Source organism: Opisthorchis viverrini (assembly GCF_000715545.1).
Source record: "Opisthorchis viverrini unplaced genomic scaffold opera_v5_340, whole genome shotgun sequence".
Classification (NCBI taxonomy): domain Eukaryota; kingdom Metazoa; phylum Platyhelminthes; class Trematoda; order Opisthorchiida; family Opisthorchiidae; genus Opisthorchis; species Opisthorchis viverrini.
The window spans coordinates 37,705-60,353 of record NW_008751999.1 but is presented as its reverse complement, the minus strand read 5'-3'; the positions used below and the strand labels follow the sequence as shown (position 1 = coordinate 60,353).

General features: G+C 41.3%; 1 protein-coding gene across 1 annotated transcript in view; it reads left to right on the top strand.

Annotated features, from left to right (window-relative positions):
- T265_10176 (hypothetical protein) overlaps positions 1 to 22,649 on the top strand; it is a gene marked incomplete at both ends in the record, with an annotated part of 106,892 nt that overhangs the window by 52,241 nt on the left and 32,002 nt on the right. Inside the window, 5 exons of the mRNA XM_009176469.1 lie at positions 3,127 to 3,405; positions 5,427 to 5,990; positions 12,654 to 12,728; positions 19,902 to 20,522; positions 21,852 to 22,040. Coding sequence (XP_009174733.1) covers positions 3,127 to 3,405; positions 5,427 to 5,990; positions 12,654 to 12,728; positions 19,902 to 20,522; positions 21,852 to 22,040 — 1,728 coding nt within the window. The remainder of the gene's footprint in view (positions 1 to 3,126; positions 3,406 to 5,426; positions 5,991 to 12,653; positions 12,729 to 19,901; positions 20,523 to 21,851; positions 22,041 to 22,649) is intronic.

The following is a 22,649-nucleotide window of genomic DNA, read 5'->3' as shown; positions in this document are numbered from 1 at the left end:
ATTATTGGTTCCCATTAATTTCATTAAGTTTTGTCTGCGTAGAGCTTACATCCCCGTCCAACAGTTACTGCGTGTACTCTGTCGTGTGCAGAGAGGTTGAGGGATGGACTACCTGAACTCTACATCAATTTTCTGAAACCCGGGACACAATCTCAGCTCAGGCAATTCCGCATTGCATCTGAAAGATATTAAGATCATGCTACCTCTTAGCTGCCCGTCAGTTAAAGGTAATGAGAGAATGGTACTAATCGCTATGCCTGTTGTAATTCGTTCACAAAACCTACTGTTGAGAAGCAACTAGTGGGTGATTCATTTTTGTCACACAAAGATCAAATCGACCGGGCACTCCAATTGCAACCACGATTTACTTCTACTGAGGGCATCCCTTGAGATCTTTGACATACTCAACTAATGCATGCATAATAGCTGATTGGTGTACACAGATAAATGATGCATTTCACCTGAGGATGCTACACGAATGAGTCGTTGTTCTTCATGCTCTTTGTTTACGACTAAGTAGGCAGAAGACTGCTCGTTTAGAGTGATCAATATAGCAGAGTTGAAGGCCATTACAAATAGTTTGGGAGATTTGCCGAACATCCGGTGCATCCGACAAACGCCGAATGGACTATATTTCTTGTGCTCTATTGTTCGGCACTTTGACTTTGTGATCGTACTCCTAGTCTTAATAGTTTGATTACAAAAGTAAACGGTAACCCGGAAATGAATAAATTTGGTGGACAGTAGTATAGGGAGACGGCATGGTTTTGGTGCCAGTTTGTTGTAGAAGCAATAGTAGTCAGTGGATCGACAGCACAATAAGTTTGAATACATTTGGTAAGATCATCACGCGACAAACATTCTGTCTCTTGGACTTTTTCCATTTTCTAGAGCTCAGTTTAACGCATTAGAGAAGTGACTGATCACCATACCGTAGCATGGCAGCTAAATTTCAGTCATTCGTAGCTTTGAACCATTTATTTTTGCGTGATTCTTTCAACAAATTGGGACATTTAAGGCGGTCATACTCAGATCAAAACGTACTTTTCCGCCAACTTATGATGGGTCATGGAATCTCGTCATTGAGGAAATCACCAGTATGTTACATGAATTCAGCGTCCTGGTAGTCACCCGCAGCACCGGCTAAACTGTTCATTGGATCTCTTGGGAAAACAATTTGCGCACCATGTGAATATTTCGCGGAAAGTTTCTTGCCTCTAGAGTGTGTAGGGGGAAAGTCAACTCCATCATTTCTGAATTTCTGCATTTGGGCCTGAACGCTAGGGAAGAAAGCAAGGGATAAAAACGAAGCCGTGTTTTGGATCAACGCTTGCTTACTATTTATCCGAAAACTGGTCTCTAAAAGGACGCAGAGTCATTGATTTGTCGATACCTGCAGAAAAATGGTCGCACGCCCTTTTGGACGTCCACAAGCTTCAGATAGTTGGTCATGGTTTGTATTGTGCTGATCGTTCGGTTCGCTTTCCTGACAGGACAGGCCATGTGGTGAACTGGAATAAAGATTAGTGTCTTTTCGTACACATTCAAAGGATATGATCTACGAAATGTATCGCTTACTTCACTCTGACATGCAAGTCTCGATTTCTGGGAGAATGCAATTGGACCATCTTTTTGAACTTACATATTACACCTGGTACATTCGTTGTGAAACCTCTCTGAATTAGGTAACTCTTCTCTAGCCGTAAATGCAACACTTACTGATATTTTTTATAGAAAATTAAACACGTGGTGGTTTTTAATCGAGATTGTTACTAAAATATTCTTCGCATTAACAAAAACTCACCTAGGCCATGTTTCAATATTCCTTTATTTGTAGTCTCCTGAGAGTTAATTTCTCGATGCTGCATTACAAATGAATTTTCGGTAAATGTATGAGGAAGTTTCAAGAAAACTGGAGAGAAGGTGGTGAAAATCCGTCCCGCCCAACAATAATCTTAAACACTCATTTGATTTGACTTGATTAGTCTCCGAGCGAACGAGCTTCTTCATCCGTATGCATTCCATCGATTTTGGATGAACATACGATGACTACACTGTCTTAATCCATTTACTTGCTTACTGTTAAAAAACAATGGGAGATGCTAGCATCAGGCTGTTGAGCAAATTCATCTCTCAAATGGAAATCACTTTACTGAATAACAAATTGAAAACCGGGACCGAGATACTTTAATCTGATGGTGGCAGCTGGAAATAGCTTTCGTGGATTTTGTGCGTTTACGAAGATGCAAACTTTTCCTTATGCAGTCTGAATTTCATGGGTATTGTGTTTTCAAACAACTATATTTACCGTTAAGTGTTTTTTTGTGAAATTTCCAATTGTGGAAATCTAGTGCTATCTCGACCTCTGTTATTCCTCATCCGTGCGTGATTGAATCGTTTTCAGTTAAGTTCAGTTTCATTCTAATTTAGGTAACTGTGGTTTGTAATTCTAACTAGGTTCCAAAAGAATGCTCAAATTCCTGCTTCTTAAGTAAACCATCATACACCATTGACCCAGCTAGTCAGGGAAGTGTTTTCAAAATAGAAAACCTGAAGATGAACTTTTCTTGATTTCAGTTGTGTAATGGATACCAAATTCCAGCGTTTCGGAATATGGTAATTCAATACACTAGAAATTTTTAAATTATATTGAAGTTGGCTGTTTTTAAAAACCGGTCATTTTGTGACTTGATTTCATTTCTATCGTGTCTGCTTGTTGGTCATAGCATGTCCACTGAGACTTCCTCGCTTAAATAATGATCAAGTAACTGTTTGTTCTTGACTTATTTGCACTGGTTTTAATTGAGGAGCTCTGCTATTCCCTGATCTGCTCGGGAATTATGCAAGCTTATTGCCTTGGATAGTGACATTTGTTTAGTGTCAGTCTCGTAATTAGATGCGGGATGAACCTCGTACCAAATATGGGCGAACAGACTGTATGTACAGCAATGAATTGGGTGCAATAGCATTTAGATTATTGCCAACTTAGCTGGAACTACGTGGTGGAGTGTCAGAAACGGGTGTGTTCACATTTCAAGTACGGCTGAACGTTTTCGTCGCCAACCTGAAATAATCTGACCAGAATTCATTCGATTTACATCGATTTACATCTCTTACGAATTTTAGCCATATGTGGCCAGGGACGGCATCCATCAGGTGAACCGCGGGTCGCTAAACAAAACAATCGTCTTGCACCCTTCCTTCGGAAAAGCTGCTCGAGCCTCCCCAACTATTGTTCCGCCTCCAACAAAGCGAACGGGTACACCTCGAAGTCGCTCGCAACAACCGAGTACCAGTGCGAGACATTCGAGACCGGATAAAGTTATGCTCAACTCAAAGTCACCTGTTTATTTTGTGGAAGTCATTCGTTCGCCGGTGCCCGCAGCATCACCTAGACCTCACAAGGTGAGAAGTGTTAACGTTAACATCAAGTAATGAATTTGGTGGAGAGGTTCAAGTTCCACTTGCAGAAAATTCTTTAACATGTCACTATATTTCGAAGGACTGCAGAAATCGGTAGAAACCTTAGGTGTCTCAAACTAACCAGTGTAGTCCCACGCTTCCTTGCATACCGCTTCAAAATCTTCTTGAAATCATCAAAGATTAAGGTGTAGCACGTGAAAGCTTGGTACTCATACCCATGAACCTTCATAAATTTAACACCGTTCCACTGATACGGACAGTTCTTTCGCATTGATAGAAGCAAATTTGTGTTGTACTGAATCTGCTTTTATGTTATATATGTGCACATAGCCGTGAATCACGGACTGAATCCTGTGATTGAAGAATGAGCAGTGCTATATTCTGACTAAGTGCGATCAGCCGTCCGTGGCCGAATGGTTAAGTGTTTAAACTACTCGCCGGGAGGTCGCGGTTTTGAGACTTTCCGGAGTTTCGTGAGGTCCTCAATAAGGTTGAACCAGCTTCTCGGCTTTTGAGCGTAGACTGGCTTCAGTTACAGGATGAAACCTCCAAAAATGTGGATTATGCCCAGACATCCTCATCGTTCGTCTAGAAAAGCGAGCTCCGTAAGAGCAAACTGATAGGAACACATAAAAACCGGCCCGAAGAGACGGTCGAGCGCATAGAACATGCGTTTGTCCGTCTTCTGGGTGATGAAATAGCTGTCACTGTTTTCTTCGGATGGTAGGTACAGGTGGGCAGGATTCACTGGCACTATGATGTTCACTTCTTGTTGCAGTTGGCTTAGAAATTTTGCGGAAGCTACCAGGATTGTCGGTGTCACAAAAATGTTGGAGTGGTTCGAGCTGCAGTCTGATTTTGCCCTCTGAGCACATGTCCTAATTGGGATGAAATTTGAGAACTGAATATATTGGCCTGCCAGATTATGCTTTCTGTAAGTGTCGTGTCTTTGATTTCTATCCGCAAAACAGACCAGTAGTATATCTGTAATCATTAGCCTCTACTGTCATCCTCATTTCTTACGGGGTATCTGAATGGGAAGTCAGGTTTTTCAATTACTTCGAGATTAAACCCGGATCAGCCTTTGAATCAAAAACTAAATAAGTGACACCCACGTGGCATGCATATGGTTGCAAAGGTATTACCACTAGTAAACGCATATGTTCTTTCTTAACATCAATGGTGACGTTTGCAAGCTACAATTTCGGCAGACTAGTTCGCTCTGTAATGTACGGTATAAGAAAGTACCTGAGGGCGATCAGTGTCGTTTCTTGATGATTGACGCAACGAACGATTTGTGGTTGCAAATTCATGTGCCCAAGAGAAGGAATTTCAGTCATCTAAAAATGCTTTCGCTTCTTGAGTATGTCACCTAACGGGGTGTTGCATACCTCTATGCCTTTCGGAGCGCAAGTTTACGAGCAGATCATGTGCGTGCATTAAACATCCAAGGGCAAAATCCACAAAGTCGACTACGATCAATCTCTATTCTGTGCTCCTTGCTGTGGTGGAGCCATTTTGAAGCGAAATGTATTCTGAATTTGCATTTTTGCGCTCTTAACATGTGTTGTTGTGTCAGTGGGAAAAATTAAAAAGATACTGTGTAGCAAGTGGGAACCATTGAACTGAGAGTACTAATAAGATTGACCTTTACGTTTTCACACCTTTTCGGGCGTTCTGGTGGTACATATTTGTACGTACTTCATTTGTTTTCAAAAGTGGGAGCCTCTTCCTGGGGGCCTCCCCCTGCCAAAAATGATCCACTGCTATCTTGAAAAATGTATGTGCCTTTGCACATTTTTCAATTTTGTTTGAGCTTGTTATCCTCTTTGTCGAATAGTAGTTAGATGTTGGGATTTACTGGCCCGTATGCTTTTCTATGATGATGATAAAGATATGCACCGAAATTACTTTATTTGTTCTTTTCTAAATAGAACGCATTGGTTAAACAGCTGGTCTTACTATGACAGTTAGCTGGTAGCCCTTTTTTCTTCCAAACACAGATTCAGCATAACGGAACCGAAGTTGTTTTCAGCAGCCGCTCGCCAGACTCACTTTCTTCCAAATCTCCAGTCACCTATCTGACACTCAACCACCGTCCCGCCGAACGTCAACCGACTATAATATCGGCTTCGAAGGAATACCCTCCAGTATTGCCACAGCGAAAAAATACACCGTTGAGAATATCTGACAGGGCAAGCGTGGATGGCGGGGACAACAGGATTCAAGTTATCCCCAGACCGGTATTTAATCGTGGGATATACACCACAACCGTAAACAAACGTGTGGAAGGTGGTGGGCGATCAAATGGAACTCAACTCACCAAAACAAGCTCAACGGACACATATGAAACCCAGCTAACACCAATAGCCATTTCCAGTTTGGACACAAGCAGCACACAGTCGCCTGTCAATCACCAAGCGCCCACAAATGACTACGTTTACGATGATGCGTTTTTGGATCCTTCGCCGAACACACGGCCATCACCAAAAAACGGATTTTCCAGGCTAAAGCAAGCCAATTCTTGCGATTTGGACAGTATAGGGATGCTAGATACAGTTATTCGGGTATGTTGGAATATTTTTCGCTGAGAAACTGCTTCTCCATTCTTAACAGACCGAATCGACGGAATGGCTTCTTCTATTAGTTCTGTGCAAGGAGAAGATATTTCTTATGCCAACGACAAACTAGGCGACTACGATGGCTATTAACACGTCAGAGATTTACACTCGATTTGAGTTATTAAGGTACAGTATTTGACACTACCTAATCAGTTCTTGGTCTTAATTTGGGTGATATACTTCGCCGTGCTTTGTCAAATGGAGCAGCCACACAAGAAAGAAGCCAGCAACGCAAACAGTGAAAAACAATGAAGTTTATCATTACCGCCCTTCGTCATCCCTATGGGTGCACTTGTGAACATAAAGCGACATTACTCTATTTCGACAACTTGCACAACCTGTTCAGATGTTGACACCCGAAGTCGGCTGTGTTATCAGTAGCCGCTCATATTAGATCACACCGATTAGCTGATACCGCTTTCGTCACTGACCAACTCATTTTATGGGTAGTCTGCAAAAATGGATAACAGCAGGTTAACCTTAGGCTTATCTAAAAGTCTGTAAAAATAGTAGCGACTCTAAAAACAAGACCCATGATTTCGCGTATTTTTTGCGATATTTCTGAAACTCGTGTTTGCGTCACTTTTGTTTCAACGGTCATCCTGCTGTTCTGGAGCATTCGCCTGGTGAGTTTTTACACTTAAAAAGGGAAGCAGTGGACTCGAGTTTCGTTCTTATTGAAGATTGTCAGCAATGAATATCCTTGCTCTTGCTGAAGTTTGAACCCCAGCCTGTTACACCCACTCCACCAGCGTATGCTGGACGTATTTGAGTCCTCAAGTCTGAACAGGTTAACGTAAGTACGCTTGAGTGATGTGACTCGTTTGACGACACCGCGGATCATGACACAGTAGCTGATCCGATCGTGTCGGTCGAATGACCCACGTGCTCGTTCTTTCTAGTCAGTTGGAGCATTGAACGACTGAAACCTGTTGAGCAGTTTTTGATTAGATGTTGGTGTGTTGAGTCCCAAACAATAAAACCTTATCTAAACAGCTGGTATCCACTACTGAAGAGCAATATTCCGCTGGCCTATGACTCACTCCGAAGCGAAACCGAATAACTTGATCCACTTCTCTGAGAAAACGATTTTAATTTCGAACAATATGATTAGGTTGACACGCTCAACTCCCAAAATTCTTAGAGTGCGAGTTTCGTATGGCTTCTGAGTACGTTCAGATGTATTTCGAGGCGATTTGTTAAATTATCCTTGTTTCACCGTGAAACCTATGCATATATCAGAGATGTTGGTGCAACGTGATCGTTATAGCGGGCCTACCGTTCATTCACATGATCAATGAGAAATGTTGATGAAACATCAACAGCCCACATGACTGACAGAAATTACCCCTCTTTACTGCACGTATGTAAACGATCTGGTGCCATATTACATGGTTTCATATCATTCGGTGTCGTAGTTGTTCTAAAGAGAGAGGAGTTTTACTGAATAATATCTTCATGTTGTAATTTCCCCTGATTTTTCCGGTCTATTCATCACGTTGTGATGGATTAGTATTGGCACCTTCGATTCCTTGTTCATTCATTCGTTAAATTTTACTGCAGATTCAGCCCCTTTGGTCCTTAACCATACACAACCCAAACTTAGACTACAACCCTCGGGCGAACTTCTCTGAAATTTACACTGCAACATCATAATCTTGAATAATGCATACTAAGGATCACTGAGAATTTTTCAGCTTACTTAATAAGTGTACCTTCAAGGAGCACTTCTCTGTTCAGCCTGCAGAAGCCATCTCTTGAAATGCGAAAATAGCACAACGTAGTGAACAAGCGCATGTGATACGAAACAGTCTTTTTTGAATGACTATCAACCGACTTGTGTCATATCACGTCTAAATACAAATTTTCAGAAAGTTATGAAAATATCACTTGAATAACCTAACCTAATGGGTCGTTCGTAAATTAAATCGATTTGTTCGACTTCAGTTTTCCGACTTCGTCGACAGACATATCATCCAAATCACAATGAACATACAAAGAAAAGACAATTTCCCGCTTCACCACATCCGCGGATAATTTTGTTACGAGGCAGAGGAATCCCTTTCCTAAAAAAATTATTCTGCTCTTCTCCTCTCAGCAAGTAATCATTGCGCTGTGTGTCCTGTGACAAGTGGGTTGCAGTGTGCCTTGCTCAGCCATGATCTGTTTGAGACCACGAAATTCGTTCGTGAGAATTTGCTTAAGCTAAGCATTTAGAGTATAATTTTATGAGTTAGTTCTTACTGGGTGGAAATTTTTCACGGAAACACGTAAACAGGTTCAGCATGGGTAAACATGATTCTCTCCAATCGTACAGTGTAACTGTCTTAATTTGTAATGCCCTTCATATATTGTTGAAATTTTATTTTTAATCATAGATGATAAGTCATCACTTCGACATAGATAGCCATCAAATGTTTTTGCTCTTAAACTATTTGCTGTTGTAGTTTCACTGTTGACTGCGGCAGATTTATCATCCCTCAGGCCAGTCAACCAACCCCGGATTACTTACTTGACAGTGCGGATATCGTAACCGATTGCCCTCGTTCAGCAACAGAAGGCACTTTGTAGAAGTCGCATTTCAGTTTCTTCTGTACTTTTGAAATGTTTCTATTCCACAAGTGCACTTAACAAATATTAGGTGTCCCTATCAATGAGGATGACAGTGCACATTTTCTGGTGGGTTTTTTCCCCAGTGTTTAGGTGCTGGTGTATTGAAGTCAGAACTGAACTCGAGCTCTCGGGTTATTTTCTGCACTTAATGAATGCTGGTCTAGTATCGTGGCGCATGGTAGTCAGTCTACTATTTTCGTTCTTTCAATGCCTCAAGGGAAAACAGACTTGAATAAAATTCACATGAGAATTCTTGACTATAGTGGACAACAGTTCAACTGTTAAGATATGCAAATTTAATGCAAGTAACTAAATATTTGTGTAATTCTGCAATCAGTGACTCATTCCTTATATCGCACTCATGGACTAGCCCTCCTTCATCATCTCGCGTTCATATCTCGTCCATCACGTTACATCTTCAAAATATTCTAAATTACAAACCGTACATGCTGATTCAGGTGGGCGCGTAGCGTTGTGTTTAACAAGGATTTGGTATTACCTTATCCGACGAAAACCTCTTGTTGTGACCTCTGGTGAACTGACTGGCAAAAGCCTCTTAACCATTTGCACTATCAACACATTTATAAGAAGCTCGGATGGTCATCAGCAGTCCCAAGGTGGTCGCCTTCTTCACTATTATTCCTCGCCTTGATTCCAGCGGCAAGAACCTGATGTGAAACAGACTGTGTAGCACAACAGATGAGAAGAATTTACTCGCCACGTGATTCTAAATAGAATGTTTACGGTGGGTTCAACATCGATTGTACTGCGAACTCGTACCAGTAGTCACAATTATAGTAGCAAAGAAGGGTTATTTTGCTTGGATTATTGCGTAGTATGCCTTTCAGGTCTTATTCTGAAGCAGCTTCTAGCGATAAAATCACGCTAAAATATCCCATGTAATACTATACTGAACGAAGAACTTGATCTCAACCCTGGAGATAAAGCAATGTAGTTTGGCGTACTCACAAAAAACTATCAGCTAGATTTCAGCACAGGTGTAGTGGAAGTCGGGCAAATCAATAGAAGCAAAGCTGACTGATAGGTTTGGGTTACAAAGAAGGGTGTGTCACAAGGAAGGGTTCGAGGAACGATAAACTGATGTGTTGAGCCTCCGATCTTCTCCGCCTGACTTTGAAAATCCTCTCGAATCCAGTGAAAGACACACAGATTCTCCTACGGTTGGGCCGGATTTTAAGTAGTCAGCCCAATTTGACTGTAAGCGTGGAGGTTTGTTGCCAGTTTTCTTCTATAATACAAAATATCAGTGGTTGATATCAGGTTGCTTCCCCCTTCATTTTTTATTTGTAATTGAAGGGCGTGTTATTCTTGATTTTCTTATCCAGTTTGAATAAGCTGTCGATATGGCGATGGGCAGTATTCGTCCTATTCCCGGGTCAAACCGTAACGAGGCAAATTATTTACCAGCCTAATGAAGACGTTTCCACCTTTTGCGTCCCCCTGAGATGTGTTTCTTGGGTTTCAAGGTCTTCCTGTTCTCACTTAATCTTTTGCTGCATATTCTCCTTGAATGTATCGATTTAATTTAATGAACGGAATACTAGTTGTTTGGACCACCTGATCGTCCAGTAATAATGGGCTTTACAATGGAGAAACGTGTTAAAGACTGTTAAAGAATTTGGTTTCCGAAAGGGTCCGTGGAGTGGTCTTTCAACATGACGGATTTTCTATTGAATTTGCGGTTTTTGAATTTATTCAAGATAACAAATAAACCCGGTTTCTACCATTAGCCTGTAGTGCGGACATGAAAACGAATATATTGAAAAAAACTAACATATGGTTTCTACCGTGTTTGAAATGAGATTCATGCGGAAAACACCAACACCTAATGAGCCACTGGACAAACTTCCCTTGTGGCAATTTCGACCAAATTTGATAGAATTGAAGGTCCATAAAGTGACAAGCTGATTAGTTCGTCAGCTACGTGATACTTCTTAAATGTAGTCATTTGTTTCATATGTGAATTCAAATCTGGGAAGTTGTCGAAACATAAACCGCAAGCTTGTGCAGTGTGGTTCAGGGGTTTGTCAATAAAATGCCGTTTTTTGGCTGCCTTGGGAAGTCTTGACTGCACACATCATAACTTGTTTTGTTGTGAAAGTGAAGTGACATTAATCTCGACATTTCAGTGGAACCATTAGATTCTTCGGATGAGGGGTAAATAATACGTCCGTTTATGCATTTCCGCCCATTTATGTTGCTCCAGCAAATCCATACAATCCCAAACGATTGTCTGAAAAAACAAATCTCAGGCATGGCTACTAATGCATTTCGAAGGACAAAAGCGCATTAGCAGAATGCAGAACAATAGGGCCAAATGCTGAGAAGCACAATTACCCGGGATGTTATTGTATAGAGGTAACAGTAGTAAGACAATAATACTCTGAAATGGGTGGTTGTCAATCACGCATTTTTATGAGACTGGATAGTAAATGGCAACCACTTACATCCTAATATTTGAACATTGCTATCAAACGAGTGCAAATACCTGATGCCTTACATACAGCTCGCAGAATATGGATCGAACAATTCAACCACTATTGGTGCAAATCTGCAAGCTGGATATATGTATTGCTACGCGTAAGTTAGTGATTAATTGGACTGAACTAAATAAATACTTTACTGTTCTGTTTTACTGACATCTGAATTGGAAGCATATGAAGAAACTCTTATCATCCAGGAATTAGCAGGCAAACGCTGAGTGCATACCAACTATTTGAATAATGTTATCTTGCTGGATTTATGGTAATTTTGTTATTGAAATGAGTCTCCAAAAAGTTTACAACATTGGTTCAACACTCGTCATTGTGTTTCACGACTTCCGTATGTTTCTGTACTGAATTGTCAAGTTATAATCCCGACAATTATATCTCGGCATGTTGCAGATTTTAGTATGTAGCCAAAGGGGTGTAGGGCACCACTTTTATGCAAGAACACGAGACACTTGTGATTCTACGCCAGTGCTTCTCAAACGGTGAATGGATATTGCGTTTGAACGATTGATGAGTAAATACTATCCTACTGTTTTATATCGTGCGCACAGCTAGGCGTCACCGCACTGTAATTCAGTTTATCGTCAGCATACGCTTTCGTCTAGTATGAAGGATACTGGCGTCACATTTATACAGGGTGAATGCACAAGAGAACTGTATTGCTAGATCGATTGGTGGCTGGTCATTGGAGTTTACTTGCTTGATAGTGGGCGATGTCTTGCATGGAAGCAGTCTTCCAGAGTGCTAAGCAGTTTGCTGGGTAAAATTGGATGTGGATGGGAATCAAACTGGTCTTCATGTTGGAACTCAGCCGTATGAACATAAAAGGCTACGAAAAAGTTTATGGTGTTTTACAGCGTTGTTTAACAATGAAATGTTGGTCTCCATTATTGCCTAACACAAGACTGATCGCAAGGGTTCCTTCAATCAAAAGCTAAAATCAGAAATGCCGACCCAGTTGTGCAGTGTTTCTTGATTCCATCTACTTCGATCGATGACTTCTCAATGGCATCACCGGCTGTGGTCAAGATGCTCGTTTACACAGATTCGTATGCATGAGGCTTTCTCACCTAATATGAGCGTGCGTGTTACTTGACCTGAGTGGGTTTTCATCAGACCTTTCCGAATTTCCGGATGCTTATTATTTGTTCTCACTGATAACTAAAGTAATTTGTTTGGAACTTGACTTTCCAAATTTTAATCCAGCTTTTGAGGACAACTTTTTATGCTCCGTAAAATACTGAGACCTTTTACACCAATTACCATTGGTACCCACCTCATGAACTGAAACAACAGTACGTGTTTTTGAAATATTTTTTTCAGCAAATCAAATAAATCGTATGTAATCATTATAGCCCACACATCCCAAGTGGGCCATTCCAGGAATCTACACATTTTAGCACGCACAACCACATTTCTTCCCATCTTTTTCCGAGAAAAATTAACGTGATGATTTGTTTGAAGGAGGTATGGATCGTTTCAGAAGGGTCTGGTAACAATCGGTGGACTTATTGCTGGGCAACGTTTCGCTTTTGACACAAATGCTTCGTCAGGCCAAGTGAGTAAGTATTTAGGTTTATTGGGTTTTAGGGCAGTCAGGGAAACAAACATTGAGTTTCCTTATGACTAGCGACTTGATCAATGCTGGGTATTCAGTCTGATGTTCCTGTTTGTTGATTAGTGGAGATGACTAAGATTTACGATAGATTGGTTAGGGGGGATTCGTCTTCATGCTGAACCCTGATTTTCCGTCCTTGCTTTTTCAGCCTGGGACACCTTAATGGAGAATTCCTCTTGGGGTCGTTCACAGATTTTGTTCACCTGTGTTCGTCCAAGAGTGCTGGGACAATTGGTCTAAGGATGGGGTGGAGTGGTTAACTGGGATGCTTGGCGATTTCCACCACCTCGGCCACCAATCGCTGTGGTGTTAATCTTAAACCCCGTCTAAGGATTTCCACATTTTCTAAATCTATCCTATGCCCAGTGTCTAGAGCATGCCCTGCCATTGCTGAATCTTTGACTAGCGCCTGGTATTCATCTGCGTTTCTCGGTGGTCTGTTAATAAAACGCTTATGCTCACCGATTCTGGTGTGCGATTCCCTGGCTGTTTGACCTATGTAAACCTTCGTACAGTCGTTACATTTTATTTTGTATACACAGTCCCTAGTCCTATCAAACGGAAAGCCATCCTTTAAATAGTGTGGATCGTCTGTTAAATCTGAACAAACCGAGTGATGATGCATGGGGTTTTATATAAACGTACTGATGCCACTGCTTGCTCTCCCAATCTGCCATGTTGAGCAATGTTCATGATTGTTTTTTCATACAAAGTGCGATCACCTTCTTATAATGCTTGTGGGTTATATCTTAGGAAAAGGCTTTCAAACATTATTGACTGACCTGTCGTTATCGAGTGATATGCGATCTTGCAATTCATGGAACAAGCTGCGCCGACTAAATTGAAAGTCATCATTTTGTAATTTATAGAGGGAATACTGAGCTTTAATATCTGAGTATTTGATCTAACTAATCACTGAATGCTGCTAGCTGTGCAGCAGAAACAGTTAGTTCACAGAAATGAAATTTTTCACTGATTAACCGACTGTATTCAGGATGATGAATTGCGACATTCGCCGTTGCCAAGTGAAACATCCCAAGGTACCTCATGTTTTTGAAGTAGCACTGCAACTGTTCCAGAAATCTTGTTTTTGGCTTGGTAATAGAGTGAAAAATGAGTGCATGATCGTACTTTACACGTATTCATATGCTGTAATAACCTTAAATTTTCCTCGACAACTGCGTACCAGTTGATCACGTTTGCCGATCGCCCCTTAGTTTCCAAGTATCTTCTCAGAAAGTTGAACCCCTGTTTTCGTAATACGTGCATTTTGACTCCATTTTGACGTCACAGGTGGATTGGTGGTGTTAAGGACCTAACTTATTCTGTCGCGGACGACGTCAACATGTTAAATATCAGACAGTGAGTCTGGTACTACAAGTACGGTTCCTTGCAGGTTTAGCAGTATTATTCTTCCATGATGATTATAAATTCTACAAAACTTATTGGGTAAGTTGTCATTTCCCCCCAAATACTAAAGGAAAAAAGGAGTTGGGAAAGCTTCTAATGATTGGAAACCCATAGCTGCAACAAGGAGTAGAAGTTTAGGTTACCTCTTGGAACAAATCAAGTCCCGTCCTGAATACGACCTAGGTGAAACATTTTTCATGATATTTGATGTTGAAGCCTTATATATTTGAGATATCATTGGTGTGCAAAATGATATTCATGTGCTACCGTGGTTTAGCTAGTTGATATTTCTACCAAGTGATCATGTTTGTTGATAACTGGGCAGCCTTAAAGCAACTGATGCTGATATCCGTATACAAAATACCAACAGAACCAAATTACAAGTACATGAGCAGCAGCCATAGAAGATTTAATACATGGTGAAATATATCATGTGGCAAGTTCGTATTGAATAGATTTGCCTTCTATCTAATTATTTAGTCGTATAAAAAACATTAAGATCGAAGCCGGAGTGGCTCTGACACAATTTTATCTGCCTACAGGAAAAATCAATTAATTATTCAGACATTGATTCTGAAAGCAAGGTCTGTTTCAGCGAATGTTTTTATGCTCATTCGCTCTGATCACGGAAGCTCTGGTGGGTAGGTTTTCGAAGGTACGAACTAGTCTCTGAGAACTGTATTCATAGCTGCAACCGAATTCTGAAGAGAATATTTTGCGAAGTATACCTAGCACACCTTAAAGTCTGTAATCATCAACCGAATGCAATTCTAGGTCACTTCGGTGTAGTACTCTGACGTAAATCAAACTTGGGTCATCCTAATTACACCTGAGATGAGGTTTCTTCCTCGGAGTGTTCATTAATTGTTGACGAAATACGTGCACCTAAATTTCACCCACCTGGATTCCAACAAAACCAAATCTTGTCTGCTATTTCATCAGAAGGTTGAGGTTTTTTTTAATTATATAGACAACTGTAGCCTGACCGTGCACTGGACGTGTACTATGTAATGTTCACCTTTCGTGTGACATTTGTGGTGTGACACCAGTGATCATCTTCAATCAACTTGGCAACTCCCTAGGTAGATGGTTTATCCTATTGATTAAGCACCTATTGCTTTCATTTCCCTAAGGGTGTTAGTGTTGTATTGTCCAGCCGAAATGTGACAACAAAATAATGGTGCACAGAGGCCTTTAATCTCAAAACAAACGGTTATTCGTTATCAAGACCAAAGGGCGACATGCGTGTACGCTTGTATACATGTTTACATTGGGCATTTCTGGTTACTTCAGCCACGTTTTAACCGTATCACAGGTCTCACCCAAACCGATATGTAATGTGTTGGACACTGCGACGATTTGTGTAATGAGTTTGTACAGTAATATGAATGTGACAGATTTATCTGGTTTACCTGTGAATGGTTATCACCGACCCTTTCAGTCTGTTATTACCAACATTTCTCCGATCGTCCGTCACTAAATTCTTGAACACCGAACTTGATACGGATGCTAGTAAGCCCATTTAGAGCCTATCAGCTGTGCAGTTTCTATGATCAGATTAACCACAATCACGTCCTTCACTAACCTGTACCTAAATCGCCTGGTGCAGAATATCCAAGTGCGTTTAAACGAACCGGCTTTGGCTCCTTCTGAAGACGTACTGTAGTCGGCGACGGGCCCAAACTAACCCCGGAACCCTTCCGGCTTCCTGAACACTTCCTAAATTTTTACAAATCATACGTCACTTCCAGCCAGGTAGAAAATTTCATGATCTATCTTGATTGCGGTTATTTGTGTAAGAACACTCAGTGTGCTCCATGAATTTCAGATTGGTATTTCTAGTATGATTACACTGTCAGCAGGATATTTTACGCTCCTCTGGAATTCCAACAATGGCCAGTTAGTTTATTTAGCGCCCATTTCCATTTAGAAATTCTAGAACCATGCGTTCATTTGAAACAGGTATAAAGCGGTATACCCATAATACAGTAACACTGTAGTCAGACCAACGGTTTTTATTTCACAACTCGTTCAGATCACCGAGTAAATTTTCTATACCAAACGTTGATTTTTGGTTGTTTTGTGAAAGTTCACGCCGAGGGGGGAGTTGCTTTGCAATGATAACATCGACGTTCTTCTGGAATTCGTTTTGCGCGAAATAGCACATCACCACACTTGAAGTAAACATCTGAAAAAACTTTTCTGAGTAAATTTGGTCCAAATCGGGGCATTAAACGTCATTAGATAGTTTTCTGTCTTTTTGATCGTTCCCAACCTTGCCTAGTTCTTTTTCCCATACTTGCCAAGTATGCTGGAATTTTGGATTTTTCGTGTAACCAAGTGATTCTCAAACTTCTTCCCTCACCTCCATCTGGAGCATATTGCCTGTCAAAACCACCTAATTTTTTACGTAATAACTGATACTTTTATGGATAAGTTACTTGCGATGCAAATGCTAACCCAAAGCCACATTCTATAGATTGACTCAATCCGCGAAGGAATGGACATCTTTTACCGGAAAGCACGATTTCGGCTGTCGCATATCAGAAGAAGGATCAGTGTTTCAAGGATTTCATTGTTTGATTCCAAAATCGCATGCATCAGTTATTCCGAGAGGTTGCCTAGAAAGACCATCTTTGCAAACAGTGCAACGCTTGTTGTCAAATAATTGAACTTTGACAACAATAGCAAACAATTTGTTTACATACACCGCAGAATTGTAGTCTACAAGTTTACTTCAGTAGGCGCAGATATATGCCAACAGCATCCCGCGTGATAACTCAACAACACCTATCTTGGGGTTGTAGGCATGACAACTCAAAACGGTGTTTTGATTGCCAATTGATCACAAATATTTTAGCTGATAAACATAGCTTTGACTCCTCAATGAAGACGATTTCTCCAGGTTCATACCACTTCAATTCGTTCCCTTGGGTGTATCATATCGTTTTGATAGATCATGTCCTTATCTTCCACTAGAGATCAGTCACAATGTCCTTGTAGTGCAAAGCACCATCCCATCAAACAGGTTTGCATACAACGACACAAACACACTCTCGCTTGCTCTTAGTGATTGCGGCCTTGCAACATGATTCGAATATAGGTGTCCATCCAATAAAATTCCCCCCAGATGCAACCTTTTAGATGAGACACATTGTGGCTTGTCTCTTGAGTCTTTTTCAGATAGTAGGAACGTCATTATCACACTTCTCTCACAGCTTGGAAGCGATCCTTTGTACGACTGTTACGACTTATCCTTCGCGCACTTTCGTGAGATCACTTAATCTCACTGATCCAAGTAAACCTCTCTCCTCGTTGTTCTCGGCTAGGAGGGATTTCGCTATTGATTTGATGTATTTATGGGGCCGAAAGGTTTACTGATGATTAATTTTCCTGAAAGAGATCTCTTTAGAGGTAAACAACCAAAATTACATAACCGTCTCCTCAGGTTCTTGTGATCACAATGAACCAGAACCTTCGCCAGTAATACTAGTGATGAACGCACAACATGAAGGTAAATGCCTCCAGTACCTTTTAACCAGCTGATATCATGATTAATTAAGCTGCTGCTCATTGGAAAAAAACGTCTCTCAGAATGTGAATATTTACAACGTGCGCGAGCTGTGACAAAAATTGGTGTCCCCAAAGCATATCCTGAGTGCTTAACTAGTTTTATTGCTTTTTATATTACAATCAGAATTTCGAAAATATGTGTCATTACAGTCGCTCCCTACCCAAGATACTTCATCCTGACAGTCGTCGCCTTAAAGTGATGGTCCCAAATGAGCAGAAGATAGTCATTCATTGTTAACCCGGGTAAAAATTTGCCTACGCCAAACTGCTCCGTAAACCATTACGCAAATCTTGCAACTGCGCATCGGCTAGCGTGAGACGTATGATATATTTGATAGACTCTCCCGTCGCCAAAATATGTACAACCGTGGACGCACACTGCTCTCACTGAACACCGTTGATTGTGATGTTAAAACCCATATGCCCCATTACTCTGTCACCTCTGTTTCAGCCTAAAAAGAGAGCCCTAAATCCTTGGGCCAATGAAAGGGATGAGCCCTTTGTCAGTAGGAAATGTAGCCCACTGGAACAGGTGCCATTATGAACAGTGATAGTATTCCACATCGCCCATTTGGCTCAAAATATGAAGCTTTTACAATGTTTAGTGAAAATGTGAAAGAGAATGTGCACAGGTACAGGCAGAGGTAAACTCAGGGTGAAACAAGCTCAGTAGTCCGCCTTATAATCTAAACACCCGGAGGCAGTCTGGAGTTGTCTGAGAATGTCGGTAACAATCGGGCAGCCGATCACTCAAGTTCTGTGATGACTGAACAGCCACCAGACTGACTGCTGGAACACAATTTGACAAATCGCCCTAAAGGTGACTGAATAATTAACAAATTGAACTGATATTAAAATGGCGCAATAGATATATTGGCTGTGGTCAGGCCACCCGTTGAAAGTCACCTTCACGTGTCTAAGCTTGACATCCCTCAACTGGTGAATAATTTGCATTCTTAGGGCCTTAGAGGATATCGATGAATAATTCTGCTGGTGTGTTGAATCGCTGTCAACATAGCGACACACTGCCTGGTTGTCTTGAGGCAGGTGTCGTCAGTCAGTCATGAATCGTCCTTCTAACGAAATCTCAGACAGTATACGGTGCAAAAACTTCAAACTTCAATCTAATCTAAATTTACATTAGACATTGAGAAGTCAAATTCACCCACTCACATTCATGTTTAATGAGAAAAGTGAAACTTCCCTGATTTAGTGGTTGGTTAAACATGACTTGGTGGCGCGCTGTGTAAAGACATATCCAGTGCCCAACAGACATTAGCATGGAATAAAATGCACTGGGATTTGTGTGTTCGCAAACGCAAGTTTTCTTTGGAACTGTGAGAGTTTGCATGCAAAACAAGTAAACGGTAATGGTTTGCATTACCCAATTAAGTAAAAGCAGCACGAATGCAGTAGTTGTAGTTGGTGGTCGTTGGCTTGTTCGCTGAGCTGGGCAATTTGGTTGCAAACGTTTCATCACAACCACCGTTTCGTCACAACCACCAGCCCACCGCTACGCACTACTACGCTCCACAATAACGCACTGATGATGTCACCTCGATTGGTGATGAAACGTTTGCAACCAAATTGCCCAGCTCAGCGAACAAGCCAACGACCACCAACTACAACTACTGCATTCGTGCTGCTTTTACTTAATTGGGTAATGCAAACCATTACCGTTTACTTGTTTTGCATAGTTGTAGTCGCAAACGAGTCCTTCGTCAGCCTTGCAACATTTATAACCATAATTTAATGGCTATTTACCAGAGGTGGTTAATATGTTTAACGACTGGAACAACTGTGAGGTTGGAACGATTCAAAAGCGTTCCCCGCGACCAGTTACTCCGCTCGGGTACTGCGTGCATCAACCTACTGTAGGCAACACTCTTCACATCCCCAGTGAATGACCTGAAGTAGGAGGATTACGAATTTCTCAATGGCTTCTAATCACTACACTTATCACTATTGCCTAGTTGTCCGAGCTTGCTTCCCAATGTTGAAATGTAACATACTTGTAACTTGATTGAGCCAGCAACCTCAAGGTTACATAAAACTTTCAAACGGATATGCATTCTTAGTTCAAATTTTGCAGCACATCCATAGTCCTTCCAACATTCATAATTTTTCCAGGTGCGATCGCCTACCCTTCGCGAAATGTCCAAGCAGTACAGAAACGGTGAAACGACAATTACACGAACCCACTCGGAACTAGCACCTTTAAGCTCAAGACTGCAATGGACAACAGAGATGAAACGTTCAAAAACAGATGTACCCATTTCTAGACCAAGGTATCTCAACCACTACAGTAAGACAATGCCGTCCTATCGCTCGTTCAGTCAACTTGGAATGACATGCAAGACAAATGGGTCTGAGCATCCTCATCAGCGTTTACTAACCTTTGAAACGATTCCATCCCGATCGGTGAGCAGATCAGCCTTGGATCATTACGAAGTTTTGACACCACGAGGTGACAGTATTACAACCAACCTGCTTGCCCTTCGTGGTCATTCGTCTCAACTCACGCTTGGAACTACTCCTCCCCCAAATCCCCAGGGATTTGGACACACTGTCCAGCGTAAAATCCGATCTCCGCCCTATGTTAAAGAATCTGTGAACAAGACTGAAGTGCTTTATGAGACAGCTGCTTCTGTTCAGGCAGATAGGAATAAACTCATCGAATCACACTATCAGAATGATAAGCCAAATGTAATGATCACAAGCCAATCCTACCAACAGCTCACCGGAGAGCAGGTAGGTTTCTTTAACATTTTGAGTCTTGCATTAAGAAACTTTCTATGCAGAGAGTAGACTTTTTTTGTGCATTTGTACAGGTCCCATTCAGACGTGCAAAACACTTTCGTTGTGAAATCTCCACTTCCCAGGAAGCATAGTTGATTGACTTTTATGCAACTGAGTATGGTTCGAGAAGAATGAAATTCACCATTTTTTATTTAATGTCCCATCTCGCATTGTGGCTGTGTACGCACTTTGTCATCCATTTCATCGGTCCTTCCAGATTTCCCCAATCATGGATATACCTGACCACAATTTCCTAAACTTTCGAGCCGTTAAATGTATAGGCAAAATACCGGCCCACCAAAGACGCCAGGAGCTTTCGAGATTTATCAGCAACAAAACAAAAAATGGACTCGATTTCTCTTACGAGTATCGGGAGTTGGAAGCTGTTTACCGTGTTCAGTGGAGGTCAGCACTGATGTAGGCAAGTGGGTGTGGCAAGCTATGGCAGTTATCCGCAGCTTTAATTAACAACCGTACATGGTTTATATTTTATCCAGGATTGAAATGCCTAGTAAACCGGGGACTAGATGATTAGTTTGGGTGTTTCCGTCAATGATAGAGGCACCCCATTTGTAGTAACATAGTGAGTCGTTTGACGGTCACTAACTTTTTAGCCATCAAGGTAGCTAAAACGAATCAAGATAATACATGGCCGTATCTGAAAGAAAATGGCAACACTAATTCCCTAAATTTGCACTGCAGTCTCGTCAACTCATCCGAAGTCGTCTTCAGGTGTGTGTTTTACTTAAAACAAAACTCAGAGGCAAAATGAATTCTTTTTTCAAGGAGACGTTGGAAATTAGAAAGTATTTTGACAGATATTGAGGTAGGAAATCCAAGTACATGTGCAACAAACGAAAACATGCTCCCGAGGAAGGTTAAGAACCATCGTAACTGGATAGGCTTCAACCCTGGGCTCCAAAAAACGTGCATAAAAACTAGTCCACATACAATCCAAATATTGAAGTCAAAATTCAGGAAGGTGGTATTTGTGCCTGAGGTAAATAGTCCTCTGAAGAAAGCACTTGTACTAAAATGGCTTAAATGGAGAAGTTCCGTACGCCAATGCTGGTTTACCCATTGGTGAGAATAATGGTGACTTTGTTGACCTGAAAGTAATCATATTTTGAAATTGTCATTTGGCACAGCAAAACGAAACAAGCTATGTACGTGATAACGACTGTAAAAATTGGTGACTGCTGTTTTACCAGTGTATGTGAATTAAGTGTGTATGCACGTGTTTTCATCTTTGTCATGTTATTTCTTTTGTTTTTCATTCAGTTTAGGGGTGCTCTTGCCCAAGTCGTTGACCCCTATGATCCCAGAACAGACCTGGAAGAACTCGGTCCGATTGGTGAAGGAAGCACTGGTGTCGTGTGCTTGATGCGATACCGATCTACCAATCACTATATTGCAGTGAAAAAGATGAATATATTCAAGCAACAACGGAGAGAACTATTATTTAACGAGGTAAATCTTTTACCCACGACTTAATTTAGAAACAAAATTGAACAGCTTTCGTCCTACGCCAATATTACTATTCTCTGCTGCTCCCATGTGCTTGGAAACTTCTCTCTGATTTCTTATCAGGTGAATTCAATGTCGGTAAATAAGAAACATCGAGAAATCCTCGGACCATTCTCTATCACCAAGGCGACATGAACGACAAACACGGTATTTTTTGTTATCGAAATAAAGAGAGTCCGAAAAAACGGTAATCAGCACTCAAGCAGTACTTATTTAGTCTTAGTCGAAAGGCGGTCCTGATCACAAAGCTTTTTGTTGGATGCGAGGGTGCATTCCTTTTAACAGAGTAGAATTACAGTCTGTCCGATGTTCTGAGTGGAAACTTAGCGTTTGATAACATGTGGAGTGTTCGCATCCCTAGCTGTCACACGGTGCGTAACCCAGCAAAAATGTTAATATGGCGGCGGGCCGCCGAATCACACCAAGTGCGGCATATTGATGGAGAATGCCTGTGAGCACTTTTCGTTTGCGCAGTCTTGTGGGTGAATCCCCTTGAGTTGTGTCCGCATTGGCTATTCACGTGACTCCTGCTTTAGAATCCTGTCGGAAGAG